The following is a 16,888-nucleotide window of genomic DNA, read 5'->3' as shown; positions in this document are numbered from 1 at the left end:
ACCTGGAATCTCAGTACCTCCCCGTTGCCTATGCAGGTCTTTATGCACAGGTTCTTCTTTATGTACTCGAACTGGGGAGAGTCGTCCGTCCGCCTGTCTGACGTGTGGTCGTCCTTCTTTTTGTCCTGGTTCTTCGGTGAATTTTTGGCCACGGGGGTTGTGTTGTACGCCTGCTTGATGACTTCCTTGCACCTGGGGCGGATTATCAGCTCAGTCTTATACTTGTCTTTGATCTTGTCGTCGTCGCTAGGATCCTTCTGCCTGTCTGGTCTAGGATCTGATCTGCCCATCGCCCTTCTAATCGGCACGGCGAGGAAACTGAAAAATTAGACTTTTTTAGTGCAAAAAAATGGTAATTTTCGGTTGAAATTACTGCAATTCGATAAATTGACCGAAAAAAAAAATTGTTTTGTATATTTTTCCATTAAATTCTGCAGAATTAAAGAATACTTCTCTTATTTCTGTTAACTTTCCAACAAATATTATATGTACCAACTACGTAATCGATTTAAATTCCAGATTCACCAAAAAAATCAAATGGAAAAATGATAGAATATGGACATTTTACTTAGAATTTATACATTCATCTGTTTCTGGTGTTCCAAGTTATTCAAACTGACATGCACAAATAAAAAATACCTTGATAGTTTATTAGCTAATTGCAACATAATCTGTTGTGCCTGTACTGGTCGAACAAATTGCTGTATAAATTGTATCTGATCCCTTTCGACGTTTCATACCGCTGTACCTGATAGATCCGAAATAAATTTAAAAAAGTCCTTCACGGTAAATGAAATCATTTATGCATAGCGAAAGACCTAATTGACTAACGAGAAGGCACTAACATAGTAAAATTCAATGGTTTTTTCACTGGCTTAAAACTATTCCTTCATCGCTAACTTTTCATTTACACTACTTGAAAAATTTTAACGTTCATCCACCTGAACCAAGTGATCAGCTGTTAGAAGTTAAATGGCGTATAGCGATAATTTAAAAAAATACACACGTCTGACATATGGTGTTCGCTGATCTCTGAAATAGAAAGTCCATAATCGTCAGTCGATGATATGGTAACTATACGATTTTAGTGAAATAATATATTATTGTTGTTACTTACAATCGCATTTGACTGTCGGCTATGTCGCATCGACTGAAAGACTCGTCCTAACAAACTAAATAACTTGCAATATACGATGATATTAAGAAGTACAAAACGACGTTGAATTCCTTGACATTTATAAGGTATGCAGATTGTGGTTTTTTAAATCTACGTACATTAAAACAATATATTAAAACTGGATAAAAGATTTTTGTTATTTATGCGCCTAATAATAATCATTGTCATAATCCCGTGCTGATCCGCTAATTAAAAATTTAAACATGTTTAATCTATTGCATGTCTCAGTGAAAGTATCATCTCCGTTTGAAATTTGACGGTTACTTAACAAAAATTCGTTTGCCCGCGTGAAAGTGATTATACCGGTACGTGTGACATGCATTTTTCGTTATTCTTGCTTGCATGTACGCGAGACGAAAACAATGCTGGCCTGACTGCGAACTTGTCTAGATATTTAGCAGAAGAGACACAACCTCTTGGACAATGCATGCTAGTTTTCTTAGAAACTGCTATTTAAGTCGTCAAGAAACTCGACTTTCTTTCCATTAGAGGTATTTAAATTTGCAGAATTACGCTATTAATGTGTTATTAAAGCTTTGTTGTCATTTATGCCCTGCGTTTTCTCAGCTTCTATATCGCATTTAATGTCATCTTTTGTGTATATGTACATCGTGTGTTCACATCAAATGAATACAAAATTTGATTGTGATATGGAACACCCAATATACACTATGTACAAATTTTACTTAAAAGTATAAGGCTAATTCAAACAAATTTAGCAATTTTTATATAGGTAGTAAATAATTATCTAAAATAAAAACTGAAAATGATATGCCTAAATGTAATAAATATATAAACACGTAGGTACCTGAAATAATGAAATTGTTAAATCATTCAAATATATATCTTGCATTTTTGTTCTTCTAGCTTTACCCTTGGCAAAGACCAACATGTAAAAACAGCTAAATTCAATGCTAGTTGGGTATGTAGTCCATAAAGCGATATCAGTAGTTAGGGGTTAGTTAGATATCTTTTGCATACCTATATGTCTGGTATCGAAGAACATTGTTTGATTTGCAATAAAGAAAAATACTAGAGCTAACAATAGATTGTATAATTTAAATTATACACACTCTTTAAATATTGTGTATATCTGCAGTTCTTTTTAATATGTATGACATTAATAACATTTTCGTCCAATAATAATAGCGAATTTTCATTTATGATACCACCAAAACAACTCAGCACATTTTATGGCATATCACAATAATTATATTTGCGGATACCAGAAAGTCCTTCTCCATAAAAATATTTAAGTTGTAATAAATTGTCTCTTAATTTCTAAATTTCAATGTCACAGAATTTGGTGAAATTTAATTTATAAGTATGTATATTGTTGCTTTGAATTATCGTGAAGCTTACAACAATTATTCTGAACTCTCAAACTTAAATTAAGAGATTACTCTTTTCAGAGATGATTGTGACGCTCTCCTCCTTGTCGTGGTATTTGAATTTCCCAGTAGTACCAATTGGTGCAGAAAGAGGGCCTTTTAATAGCAGTCAATTTTTTCTATGTCTGTTATGGATCTGTATACATATACACAGCCATAAGCCATCTGTGTTTATAATTTACAGATGGGGTAACTTGCAGCAAATTCTAATATTCGGATTTAGTTGATTTCCATTATGGGAAACCTTGACATTTATTTTTAATCTGTTAATTAAGATAAATAAAAACAAAAACGGCATCGATTGTGGTTCATAACAAAAATTCATTTTGCATAATTCTGTTATGGATTTTTAATCGGAGATGATTTCATAGTTTTTTTAATAGTTTGTCTAGCGGAAGCCTACAAAATAAAAAAATTACATCTTTTGAAGGTCTTTTTTTGTTTACAAATACCCTAGTGGTTCAGTTCTGTGATATTTAATCAGCATTTTGAAGTAAATTAATAGGTATTTCTAGTAAATAGTATAGCAAATGTTGTAGTAGGTACATATTTGCTTATAATTGCCATATTCATTGTTTATGCATATTATATAAAATTCCAACAGAATATACAGAAATTGTGAAAGCTGGTAGGCGTAATAAACATTTGGACCTATCTATAATAGGATATTATCTGAACGTCACTCAACATTCTTTCTGTTATGAAACTTATGATCACGCATATTATGATGAAACCATTTAGCATACACATATATAATGTAATATTTCACGACAGCTACTTTGAAGGAAATAAACTTAATACAATTTTCTAAACATGTTTTCTAGGCTTTAACTAGATCAAGGTTCTTCCACGGTATCGACGTGGGCTCATGAAAATACTATTACAAATTTTTATACGTCCGTGTTCATATAATTTGAATGGATAGTAGTAATTTCGTTTAGAACTGACTTCCTCAAACATTTGAAACGACTCGCCTATATTACAACAGCATTCACATGGAGATGTCCAAGAAATGAGTTAATAGAGGTGTTGGCAAACAGTATCAAATCAAATTATAATTGATTACATAAAAGTGTGAAGTATTGTTTCAAAATGTATCTTCAGTTTCACAACTAGGGCATATGCTTGGGCAATACCATTAATTGTTTTGCGAAATAATAATATTATTTTCAAAGATTATTTCGTCAAATTTAAACTTTTTCTTAAATGTGTTTGTCCCCGCAATATTACGATTATTATAATAAAAAATNGGGCATTGCCTTAGAAGAACCTCGGCAACTATCTTAGTTGATAATGGTGGAGACATTACAACCCTAAAGCGACATGGTGGATGGAAATCTACCAGCGTCGCTGAAGGATACATTGAAGATTCTGTAAACAATAAGAAACAGATAGCGATGAAAATATTAAACCCATTAGAGTATAATGAACCAAGTACATCAAGCGAAACTGTAAATATTGATCCTGAAAATAATTTAATCGAAGACTTTTCTGTTAATAATGGTACAATTGTTAACACTGAAACTGAGAACCTTATTACAAGTAACGTATTCAACGACAGAACTGTAAACTTTGAAAAAAAGACAGCCAGCAGCGCTTTAAATATCAACAACTGTACCATACAAAATTGCACATTTAATATTCATGTTAATAAATAAAGTTTGATGATAGACATGTAGGTAATTTAGATGTTTATTCGTTTAATTCAAATTAAAGAAAAATAATTGTTACATTTGTTTTTTTATTCATGAATAAAGTGGTTAAAACTGTCATGTTTAATTAATCAATAAAATGTATAAAATGTATAAAATAAATAGTATTACCTACCTACTGATTTTATTTTGTGCTGAGATTGAACATCGCGTTATCCGCTATAAATTTTCAAAATTAGTAATTTTTTATATTCACGCTTGAAGAAAAAATAGTATATGTCACTCGGAGTGGAAGGCTCATTATGTGTTTTGCCCAATTTGCTCAGCCTCGGCTAACGCCTCGGCGAGCAAACTTTTGGGCTCAACACATAATGATCGCCTTCTACTCCTAGTAACATAATATACTATTATATTATTACTATTCCCCATTTTATGTAAAAAAAACTATCACAGTTGTATACTCGTATATTAGTATAAAGATAAAGGATGGTTGATAGCAGAACGAATACGAATATATTTTGTTGTTCTGTATTTATTATGACGTCACACTTTATACTACAGGTTAAATAAATTCACTTGTGCCGTATCGGAGAATACGTAGAACCTTCATAAATGTTTGCAATTAGTACCGTCGACTGAAAATCTTAGCGCAATATTAATTATTCGTTTATAATGAACAATGACAAACCGTTACGTTTACACTGGAGATAATGCGATCGCCGATAGGTTGAATTAAATGTGAAAAATTACAGTAATTACTGTTTTCTATTTTCAAAGTAAAGTAAATTTAATTGTTGGTTCCTTGTTATTGATATTATCTAGATAAAAAGGTATGTAGTTCTTCAATGGGAAAAGGCCAAATTGCAAAAATGTCGTCTACATGTGTTGATAAAATTCTTTATTTAATTGAAAATATGTAGTTTTTATACCTACATAAACTCAGTTACAGCATTATTGTATATCATGATGTACTTAAATTAGTTGTATCTGTATTGTTATATAATTTTCACTTATAATACCACTAGAGCTTCAATTATTACTGGAAATTTTTTCGAGCACACGAATTTTCTAAAAAATATTCTTGTGCAAGAAAAAATTTCCAGTTTTTAATTGAAGCTAGAGTGGTATTCGGTAAGAAAATTTCACAATAGTATTTTTCAGCCAATTATTTTTTGAAACATAGATATTTTATAAATTTTAGTGAATGTGTGCTTGTTTATTCCCCATTAAGAAAAGAAGACGTGGCTGAGGAATTTCAGCAATATTTGGACGCTTTAATTAAAACTACTAAAAGTACATACATGGTAAATAATTATTTATAAATGATTTGTAGGTACTTATTATATTATGATAGAATAAATTTGAAGTTAAATATAAATGTCATTTTATTTATAAATGTCAAAAAATTTCCAGTGTAATTTCATGCTCGTTACCCCAAGGAAGAGAAAAATTTCCGGAAATTTTCTTAGTTGCTATAGTAACGCTACAAAATACAGGCCTTTAATTGGCTGAAAAATACTATTGTGAAATTTTCTAATTTATTTTTGATAACATTCAGTTTTATCTACTACTTAGTACAATAGACTCGCCATTAAATGACTAGTATTAATACCAAAAGAAAAGCAGATGTCTTTATTTGCAGAAAATCGAATATTACTCGTATTATATGAATTTACGACTATCGGGACAAAACATTACACATTTACCATTTTTCCCAAATTGGCACAATTTGATACATTTAATTTTGCAGTAAGAATTTTTGAGCAAGTAGGTAATGAATTATTGAAATAGATTTTACCAGAAAACGGCTCATGCTATTAAAATCTAACAAGAGTAGATACCTTTTTTATACAAAATGTGATAATTTTTCATATTATCGGTTCAGCAAGTAGAAAAAATTGCGTACAAAAAAAATGTAAAATTTGCCCCATGATCCCGCATGTTCTTAGGCCCCTGTAACAAATTTTGATTTATATATTATACCGACTATTAAGCATATAAATAGTAAAACAACCCCAAAATTTTGTGATTTAATAATATTTAACCGTTTTGAAATTATGAGATAAAACCTGTTTCCTGAGTTAGGGGCCGCCACTGACAAAAACTCTACCAAGGTTTTCATCATATTTCGACATGTTTTACATACTCTCCAATTTTGAGTACGTATTTCGTTAACACCTTGTATATAAATTATTGTTAATGGTGTTCCAATTTTGTAACTGCTAAAAATGGAAAAACTCATCACTTACGTGTCTTACGTTCGTAGGATGCGTTTCAGGATCTACGGACAGATACCTCATGTAAGCCAAACCGGCGGCGAAGATCGGCACCAGCCCTATAATCGTCAAAGGGTTGGCAGTTAGGCCCACTGCGAGGTTGGCTACTTGTCCTATAGCCGCCAACATCGACATTTTTAACGCTGCAATACTGCACACTAGATTATATATTTAACACGGGATATTTGCACTGGAGAAACGAGACAATAACGCTTTTGCTCACATCCACATCCCCATATTTATTTCCTGGTTCAATATCTTGGGGGTGTAGTTCCTTATGGTGACCTTCTTCACCTGGAATCTCAGTACCTCCCCGTTGCCTATGCAGGTCTTTATGCACAGGTTCTTCTTTATGTACTCGAACTGGGGAGAGTCGTCCGTCCGCCTGTCTGACGTGTGGTCGTCCTTCTTTTTGTCCTGGTTCTTCGGTGAATTTTTGGCCACGGGGGTTGTGTTGTACGCCTGCTTGATGACTTCCTTGCACCTGGGGCGGATTATCAGCTCAGTCTTATACTTGTCTTTGATCTTGTCGTCGTCGCTAGGATCCTTCTGCCTGTCTGGTCTAGGATCTGATCTGCCCATCGCCCTTCTAATCGGCACGGCGAGGAAACTGAAAAATTAGACTTTTTTAGTGCAAAAAAATGGTAATTTTCGGTTGAAATTACTGCAATTCGATAAATTGACCGAAAAAAAAAATTGTTTTGTATATTTTTCCATTAAATTCTGCAGAATTAAAGAATACTTCTCTTATTTCTGTTAACTTTCCAACAAATATTATATGTACCAACTACGTAATCGATTTAAATTCCAGATTCACCAAAAAAATCAAATGGAAAAATGATAGAATATGGACATTTTACTTAGAATTTATACATTCATCTGTTTCTGGTGTTCCAAGTTATTCAAACTTACACAAATAAAAAATACCTTGATAGTTTATTAGCTAATTGCAACATAATCTGTTGTGCCTGTACTGGTCGAACAAATTGCTGTATAAATTGTATCTGATCCCTTTCGACGTTTCATACCGCTGTACCTGATAGATCCGAAATAAATTTAAAAAAGTCCTTCACGGTAAATGAAATCATTTATGCATAGCGAAAGACCTAATTGACTAACGAGAAGGCACTAACATAGTAAAATTCAATGGTTTTTTCACTGGCTTAAAACTATTCCTTCATCGCTAACTTTTCATTTACACTACTTGAAAAATTTTAACGTTCATCCACCTGAACCAAGTGATCAGCTGTTAGAAGTTAAATGGCGTATAGCGATAATTTAAAAAAATACACACGTCTGACATATGGTGTTCGCTGATCTCTGAAATAGAAAGTCCATAATCGTCAGTCGATGATATGGTAACTATACGATTTTAGTGAAATAATATATTATTGTTGTTACTTACAATCGCATTTGACTGTGGGCTATGTCGCATCGACTGAAAGACTCGTCCTAACAAACTAAATAACTTGCAATATACGATGATATTAAGAAGTACAAAACGACGTTGAATTCCTTGACATTTATAAGGTATGCAGATTGTGGTTTTTTAAATCTACGTACATTAAAACAATATATTAAAACTGGATAAAAGATTTTTGTTATTTATGCGCCTAATAATAATCATTGTCATAATCCCGTGCTGATCCGCTAATTAAAAATTTAAACATGTTTAATCTATTGCATGTCTCAGTGAAAGTATCATCTCCGTTTGAAATTTGACGGTTACTTAACAAAAATTCGTTTGCCCGCGTGAAAGTGATTATACCGGTACGTGTGACATGCATTTTTCGTTATTCTTGCTTGCATGTACGCGAGACGAAAACAATGCTGGCCTGACTGCGAACTTGTCTAGATATTTAGCAGAAGAGACACAACCTCTTGGACAATGCATGCTAGTTTTCTTAGAAACTGCTATTTAAGTCGTCAAGAAACTCGACTTTCTTTCCATTAGAGGTATTTAAATTTGCAGAATTACGCTATTAATGTGTTATTAAAGCTTTGTTGTCATTTATGCCCTGCGTTTTCTCAGCTTCTATATCGCATTTAATGTCATCTTTTGTGTATATGTACATCGTGTGTTCACATCAAATGAATACAAAATTTGATTGTGATATGGAACACCCAATATACACTATGTACAAATTTTACTTAAAAGTATAAGGCTAATTCAAACAAATTTAGCAATTTTTATATAGGTAGTAAATAATTATCTAAAATAAAAACTGAAAATGATATGCCTAAATGTAATAAATATATAAACACGTAGGTACCTGAAATAATGAAATTGTTAAATCATTCAAATATATATCTTGCATTTTTGTTCTTCTAGCTTTACCCTTGGCAAAGACCAACATGTAAAAACAGCTAAATTCAATGCTAGTTGGGTATGTAGTCCATAAAGCGATATCAGTAGTTAGGGGTTAGTTAGATATCTTTTGCATACCTATATGTCTGGTATCGAAGAACATTGTTTGATTTGCAATAAAGAAAAATACTAGAGCTAACAATAGATTGTATAATTTAAATTATACACACTCTTTAAATATTGTGTATATCTGCAGTTCTTTTTAATATGTATGACATTAATAACATTTTCGTCCAATAATAATAGCGAATTTTCATTTATGATACCACCAAAACAACTCAGCACATTTTATGGCATATCACAATAATTATATTTGCGGATACCAGAAAGTCCTTCTCCATAAAAATATTTAAGTTGTAATAAATTGTCTCTTAATTTCTAAATTTCAATGTCACAGAATTTGGTGAAATTTAATTTATAAGTATGTATATTGTTGCTTTGAATTATCGTGAAGCTTACAACAATTATTCTGAACTCTCAAACTTAAATTAAGAGATTACTCTTTTCAGAGATGATTGTGACGCTCTCCTCCTTGTCGTGGTATTTGAATTTCCCAGTAGTACCAATTGGTGCAGAAAGAGGGCCTTTTAATAGCAGTCAATTTTTTCTATGTCTGTTATGGATCTGTATACATATACACAGCCATAAGCCATCTGTGTTTATAATTTACAGATGGGGTAACTTGCAGCAAATTCTAATATTCGGATTTAGTTGATTTCCATTATGGGAAACCTTGACATTTATTTTTAATCTGTTAATTAAGATAAATAAAAACAAAAACGGCATCGATTGTGGTTCATAACAAAAATTCATTTTGCATAATTCTGTTATGGATTTTTAATCGGAGATGATTTCATAGTTTTTTTAATAGTTTGTCTAGCGGAAGCCTACAAAATAAAAAAATTACATCTTTTGAAGGTCTTTTTTTGTTTACAAATACCCTAGTGGTTCAGTTCTGTGATATTTAATCAGCATTTTGAAGTAAATTAATAGGTATTTCTAGTAAATAGTATAGCAAATGTTGTAGTAGGTACATATTTGCTTATAATTGCCATATTCATTGTTTATGCATATTATATAAAATTCCAACAGAATATACAGAAATTGTGAAAGCTGGTAGGCGTAATAAACATTTGGACCTATCTATAATAGGATATTATCTGAACGTCACTCAACATTCTTTCTGTTATGAAACTTATGATCACGCATATTATGATGAAACCATTTAGCATACACATATATAATGTAATATTTCACGACAGCTACTTTGAAGGAAATAAACTTAATACAATTTTCTAAACATGTTTTCTAGGCTTTAACTAGATCAAGGTTCTTCCACGGTATCGACGTGGGCTCATGAAAATACTATTACAAATTTTTATACGTCCGTGTTCATGTAATTTGAATTGATAGTAGTAATTTCGTTTAGAACTGACTTCCTCAAACATTTGAAACGACTCGCCTATATTACAACAGCATTCACATGGAGATGTCCAAGAAATGAGTTAATAGAAGTGTTGGCAAACAGTATCAAATCAAATTATAATTGATTACATAAAAGTGTGAAGTATTGTTTCAAAATGTATCTTCAGTTTCACAACTAGGGCATATGCTTGGGCAATACCATTAATTGTTTTGCGAACGAATAATATTATTTTCAAAGATTATTTCGTCAAATTTAAACTTTTTCTTAAATGTGTTTGTCCCCGCAATATTACGATTATTATAATAAAAAATATTACTCTTTCAACTTCCACTAGATGTTACATGTTGTAAATAAATAATAACACTTTATTTGCAGCTACTTCTTGTGCTGTCCGTAACGATAATTACGCAGATCCCAAGTTGTATGCGATAATACTAAATTATAGTAATTTAATTAGTTTACGTTTTCCACTGCCAGCGAAATGGCACGCTTTGTTACTTTCCTTGCAATTTCTTTTTGCGTTGCAATTGTATAAATAAAAGAGACTGTCGTTATTGTTAAACAAACGATCAAAATTTTTCCATTTTAATCGGAAAATTGAAGTTTTTATGCAGCAGGAAGCTACCCGTTAATTTTAATATTAAATTAACAATATGCTATCGGTTTGTTGCAGGATGTGTGATATAATCTTTACGAAAAGGATAGCAGGCATCTGTTAATGTCCTATATTAGTTTAGGTTTTGTTTTACAAACCTAAGTGACGGTTCAACGTCCGTTTTTTTTTATTTTTTTTAAAAAAAAAAAGGAAATTTTGTTACCCAAAATTAAAAATTAACCACATTTAAATTATAATGTCGTGTATTTACAGTTCACCTTGTTGAGGTCGGTGTTATCCTGTTTGCAGATCATGTTGCCTGATTTCTCAAATTCTTCCTCACAACACAAGGCACTGCACAAAACGGACGCATGTGAAATTTTTCGACCGCGTAAAAATTCGAGCCGTTCCCTTGATTTTGACTCGGTCGTAGAGGTGCCAGCGTTCTCCGGAGAAATTTTATCAAACTGCCCGTCGGGTGAGTGCAATCGCTGAAGTCTTGAGACGCGTCGATCGCGCAGGTTGAAACTGTTAAATGGAAAGCGGGCAGGATAGGGATGGGGACCCGTTTTACCGTGTGGAAGTTGCACTGCGGATGCCGCCGTTATTCCCGTGAAATCCCTTTAAAAACGTTCCCTATTACGTGTAATTTTCAATCGAAATTACTACTAGTCAAAAAAAAAAACTTAAAAACTATGTAGGTTTCCTGTTTCATAGTAAAATTACGTTTTAGGTGTCATAAATATACATATATCGAAAATGTAAATTTTTATTTTGTGGAAATTTCACAAAAGGTGTAAAATTACATTAGCTTAGTAAGTTGTATAATGTAATTTTTATCAGTATAGGCTATCCTAAAAGTTCCAGGCATTTCAAGCAGATGCTGCACTTAAATCATCCAATTGGTACATTCACGATATTTTTTTCAATAAAAAAGTTCACAAAAAGAAAATTGCCGGTTCGTCGGCGCGATACAGCAGAAAAAATACCACCCTTTTCCCTATGTAGCTATGCCATTTTATGTTTGTACTAAAATTGAATGATAAGAAATTCGGTAGACGTAGATATTGAAATAATTCTAGAGAGCTCGCGCAATAATTGTTAAATCAAACACATGACGTCGGTTTCTCTCTCTCTATGAGTGAAAGTAATTGGAGGCACAACGCCTTAAACGAAAAAGAAAAGTAACACGACGCGTTCAAGTTTGCGCTTACATTGCCGCTAGTTTGAAGGTCATTACGCGGACCTCGGTATGGCAATCGAGGCTGCTGTGGTGTTGCGAGATGGAAGAATTCCTCTTGAACAGCCATCCAGAATGATTGCGATTTGTAGTTACCGAGGGTGGTAAAATATGTCGCAAAGTTATCGTCTCTGAAACTAGTTTAATAACCAGAAATTATACACGATGATGTGTAAGGTACGATGTTCATTAAAAAAAAATCTGTAAGTGTAGATTTTAACTTGGGGATCATCTTATATTAAGAAATATCAAAGAAATCACCATTAACTATATTGAGTGTATGTTTAAAATATTGTTTGTTTACAATTTTTCAAATGTAATCCATATTGTTTCTCTAGCTATAGATTATGCATTTTTGAATCTAAATAATTTATTTTTTAGCAGTTTAGCAACTTATTTAACACTTAAAGTACATTATACCTTCGAAAACTCCTCATGAAAAGGACCTGCATCTGCTACCGAAACACCTACTTGGACTTGGTTCACACAAAAACATTATTCACGCACGTACCACACCACAAGTTCGTGTCGTTTTGGCCGCTTCTACTCGAATTGTTCCTTCAGAAACTACTATGCCTGGGACCGTTCATACATAAACATCAAAGCAAGTACATTTTTTCTATGCGAAGTGAAAGTTATTTTTGTAAATCCACCCGTTACTACGCAGCGAGAATATACTCAAACACAGTGATGCAATTACAAATTTACCGAGTAAGAATATGATTCAAACGTATTGTTTCCTTTCCTATTGTGTGCCGAGCACTTGTGGAAATAGTTAATTAAAACATATTGTAATACTGATATAATAAAAAGGATCCTCAAGATTAAGGAGTAATTCATTTATTCTGCGAACTTATCTACTAATTCTATTGTCACCGTTTAACACTTAATTAGAGGAGTCATTTTGGTTTTTACGGTCCATCGAACAAGATCGAAAATATCCAACGGTAAGTGGCGTAAAGATTTATGTTTCCTATCGTTTTCGATCAGGTTTGTGCAGCGGTTGTGGTTACTGTTGCGTGAATAATCTGGTCCTTCAAGTTCATTAACATCTAAGAAGAAATCGTTTAGGATTATATATACGGCAGGTTTTTTTAATTAATCTATCCCGTATCCAGTGGCTTCCTTTTCTAAATTTGCTCTTTTGAATTATGTAGTCAAATGTACCATTTATATAAACCAAACATGACAATTAAAAAAATGATGAAAAAAGTGATGCCTAGAAAGTTTTTGCAAACACCCTAGATACTTGTATTAGTTATGATGAGTTATGTATGAAACAAAGCCATTTAAACATTGCACCACCTTAGATATATAAATATAGAGGAACTCTCTCCAATGCTTTTGGAATACCGAATAGTTATGCAATTGTTGAACTTTCTTTTTACCTCTGCTTAAATTTGCAGACTTAAATGGTAGTGAAAGGTGGATCATATTAGTTGTCTGTTTTGGTCGAATAGTGGCTACTATTTGGTGTGTCTAAAAGTTTATTATTCTACGGTGCGCCTACTGCTTGTATATTCTCTATACATCTGTATATATATTACTTTCCAATTACGCCTTAAAGAATCCATAAACATTTCAAATTATTCACATTTTCTAGGATATTTGACGTAAGATGAAATATTAACTTGCTTTTTGTATCAATTTGTTTGCATACCAACTCAATTGTGCCAACATTATACAAATGTATGTGTTCCAGAAATAAGTGCCAAAATTTTAACCCAACACGTCGCACTATTTTGAGAAGGGGTGTGCCACAATCAAATATTTCGACTTAGAGTTGAGGTAGAAAAATGAACCGGGAGTCAAATGAAAGCTTAGGTAATGTATATTTTGGGAAAGTTATCATTGTAACAAATTTTTATGGTCTGACCTTCAAATAACCTTGTCACAGTTGATAGAATCGGAAATTTTCATGAATTTTCTTATTTTAGCCAGCCGAAAATTTTGTTTTTTTTTATATCATTTGCCACGATAAATCCAAATGGTCATCAAAATTTGTCTATAATTTTTAACACAATTTTTAGCATTATAAACTGCGAAAATTGTTTGTTATAATTTCATAGCTTGAAAATTTCACAAGAAAATGACAAAAAACGCATTTCATAGGGTAAGCATGGATATAAAAAATATATTTTCTTGTGAAATTTAGCTATTATTTCAATCTATGGCATTATAATAAACAATTTTCGCAGTTTATAATACTGAAAATTGTGTTAAAGGGCCGACTGTGGGGCATGTTTCGACCATTAGAAAAATGATGATGACGGATTTGGATTTGTCGTGCCAAATTATACAAAGTTCATTTATTAGAAGAAAAATATATATATATTTGGCTGGCTAAAACAAGAAAATTCATGAAAATTTCGGATTCTATCAACTTTGACAAGGTCATTTGAAGGTGATATCATAAAAATTCGTTACAATGATAGTTTTCCTGAAATCTACATTACCTAAGCTTTCATTTGACTCCTGGTTCATTTTTCTACCTTAATTCTAAGTCGAGATATTTTATTTTGGCACACCCCTCTCAAAATAATACAGTGTGCGCCGCCTATGGATTAAAGAAATATCGCGTAAGATACGCGAACATTTCATGCAATAAGTCGCTGTCTTAATTTTTTTACTAAACTCTGTGTCAAGTGTAAAAAGTACAAATAGATGTGATTGCGTTTTATGCGTTTTACAAAATAAATAGTGAATGCTTTTCGTGAAGCCCACAGGTTCGTTAAACTAACAAAAGTTTAAAATGAAAATAAATGTATGTGTTATCTTAAAAGTTAAGAGATTTTTGGAGAAAAATATTAAACAGTAATTATTGCTTTTGATGAGACATGTGGTTTTCTGGGACACCCCGTGCAGCAAGAACGCAGAGAAATTTGGCTGATTACTATACAAACACAAATAGAATATTTAATATGAATTTCGTTAGAATCAGATTTAAAATCGGTGGGAAACACAGACTTCAAGTTAATGTCTGTACTATAGGCCTAGGCAAAAAAATCGATATATCGATTCGAATCGATTTTATTTTAGTATCAATTCATCGAATCGTAGAAAAAATTGAATCGGAATATCGAACCGTGATGTCGTATCGAATTGAATTGTGGAATCGAGTCGAAATGTCGAATCGAATCGGTAGTAGGCCTGCAAATTGGTATATCGATTAGAATCCATTTATCAAAAAATCGAATTGGAATATCAATTTGAATCGAATATAAACATTTATGTATAGATTAAAATTGCTCGATTCTTTATTTACTTTATATATACTGGTACCTATATTGCATTCAAATTTATTAAGACCAGATTTTTCTATCTAAATGTCTAATAACTTTTTATTTGCCTGTGAATAATTATCAAAAAGAATAAATAGGTTTCTTTCTCCGGCTAATGTTAACTTAAAAATTAGTGAGTTAGCGATTGTTTTAAACTTTTGACAGTAAAATAAACTTACTGTCATAAGTTTAAATCACTGTTGTTTCTAATTGCACTACCTACCAAATACCTAAGTTAGGTGTCTATTTATTTGCCTATATGTTTGGTAACAAACACATTGATGTTTTATTGCTTTATTACAATTAAATATTCCTTCATCTCCTATCTTGTTTGATTCAAAAATGCAAATCGAATCGAATCAATATATATTATTTTCCACGCCTCATTCATTCAAATATATTTTAACTCAACCCGATTCAATTTAGTTGATCAGCCATACAATATTTCAATTTGGATCTATTAAAAAAAAATACAAATAATTCGAATCGATATATAGATTTATTGCACAGAATTAATCGATTCGGTTCGATTCAAATACAATTATACAATTCGATTAAGCGATACGAATCGATTTTTTTGACAAATTGAAAATCGATTTGTTATTCCGCGAATCGCACAGGCCTACTGTACTATGTAAAATGTATTCCTATTCTGATGTAAATAAAGTATGGATGTATTATGGTTAGGCAACACTGAATACATTAGCTGCACCGTGTATAAACTGTTAATTGTACTGCATTTGGATTTCTTGATTTCAACCAGTATATGTATATACTGGTTGTACAGTAAACACATAAACATATTCCAATGAGTATAATATTTATTATAAAAAATATATTACAAAGACCAATCTCTTCTCCTCACTACATACAGTTCCTTATATTATATTAAAAGTAAATTGAAATTACTTACTTGAAAAGATGTTTGTACAAAACAAAAAATAAAAAACGTCAATACCTATATTTGTACGACTAAAACTAATATATACATTTGTCATGAGCAAGTAGGTGTTTCAAATTCCATAAAAAATATATTAAAAGCTAGTGACTATGTTTCCACATTCCTTCCTTAAATTAAATCTAAAACGTCTAAACTGATAAGAGAAATCTTTTCACATAAATATATAAATAGATACATATAGTGTTTATATAAAGGAACCTAAATACAGGGTGATTCAGTCATAATGTCATTAATTTTAACCACGTATTCGGAAAGCTTAATAAAGACAGAAAATCGGAAAAAAAAATTTTTTACTCGACTTTTAAAAATGAAGGAAATCAACCCATAACTCCCGCTACGAGGGCTGCCCTGCCGATGCCCGGATGCTCGGAAAATTTTGTAACGTAATGTCACGAACAGTTGTCGGCTAAAGGAACAGCGTTGCCAAGTTCAGGTTCAAGCTCGCCAGGTTAGTATTTGACATATAACCGACCACTTCGTACACTCGATGCACCTGGGCGACTACAGCTACTACGAAAACA

The 16,888-nt window shown here is 32.1% G+C and overlaps 2 protein-coding genes across 3 annotated transcripts in view; one reads left to right on the top strand and one right to left on the bottom strand.

The window, feature by feature from the left end:
* Window positions 1-16,888, top strand: part of LOC108909647 (flotillin-2) — a 309,055-nt gene that overhangs the window by 202,912 nt on the left and 89,255 nt on the right. The gene's annotated exons all lie outside the window — the stretch shown is intronic.
* On the bottom strand, window positions 6,449-12,823 carry LOC108909651. 2 transcript variants are annotated; one of them, XM_018714041.2, is made up of 2 exons: window positions 12,546-12,823; window positions 6,449-7,106 (listed from the first exon to the last, which is right to left on the bottom strand). In XM_018714041.2, exons 1-2 carry the CDS (start codon window positions 12,575-12,577, stop codon window positions 6,716-6,718), a joined length of 423 nt encoding a protein of 140 aa, XP_018569557.1. In that variant the 5' UTR covers window positions 12,578-12,823; the 3' UTR covers window positions 6,449-6,715. The 2 variants fall into 2 exon arrangements, with proteins under 2 accessions (XP_018569557.1, XP_018569558.1); XM_018714042.2 differs by lacking the exon at window positions 12,546-12,823 and adding an exon at window positions 11,164-11,320.

The sequence above is a fragment of the Anoplophora glabripennis genome, unplaced genomic scaffold (assembly GCF_000390285.2).
Source record: "Anoplophora glabripennis isolate ALB-LARVAE unplaced genomic scaffold, Agla_2.0 scaffold529, whole genome shotgun sequence".
Lineage (NCBI taxonomy): Eukaryota > Metazoa > Arthropoda > Insecta > Coleoptera > Cerambycidae > Anoplophora > Anoplophora glabripennis.
Note: the sequence above shows the minus strand (reverse complement) of the source record. Positions and strands in the feature narration are given on the sequence as shown.

Coding starts and splice junctions, on each gene's coding strand:
- LOC108909651 (XM_018714041.2), bottom strand. CDS start 12,577: ATGCAGGTCCTTTTCATGAGGAGTTTTCGAAG. Junction 7,107..12,545: donor TTCATGAGGAGTTTTCGAAG/GTATAATGTACT, acceptor CTAATTTTTCAG/TTTCCTCGCCGTGCCGATTA.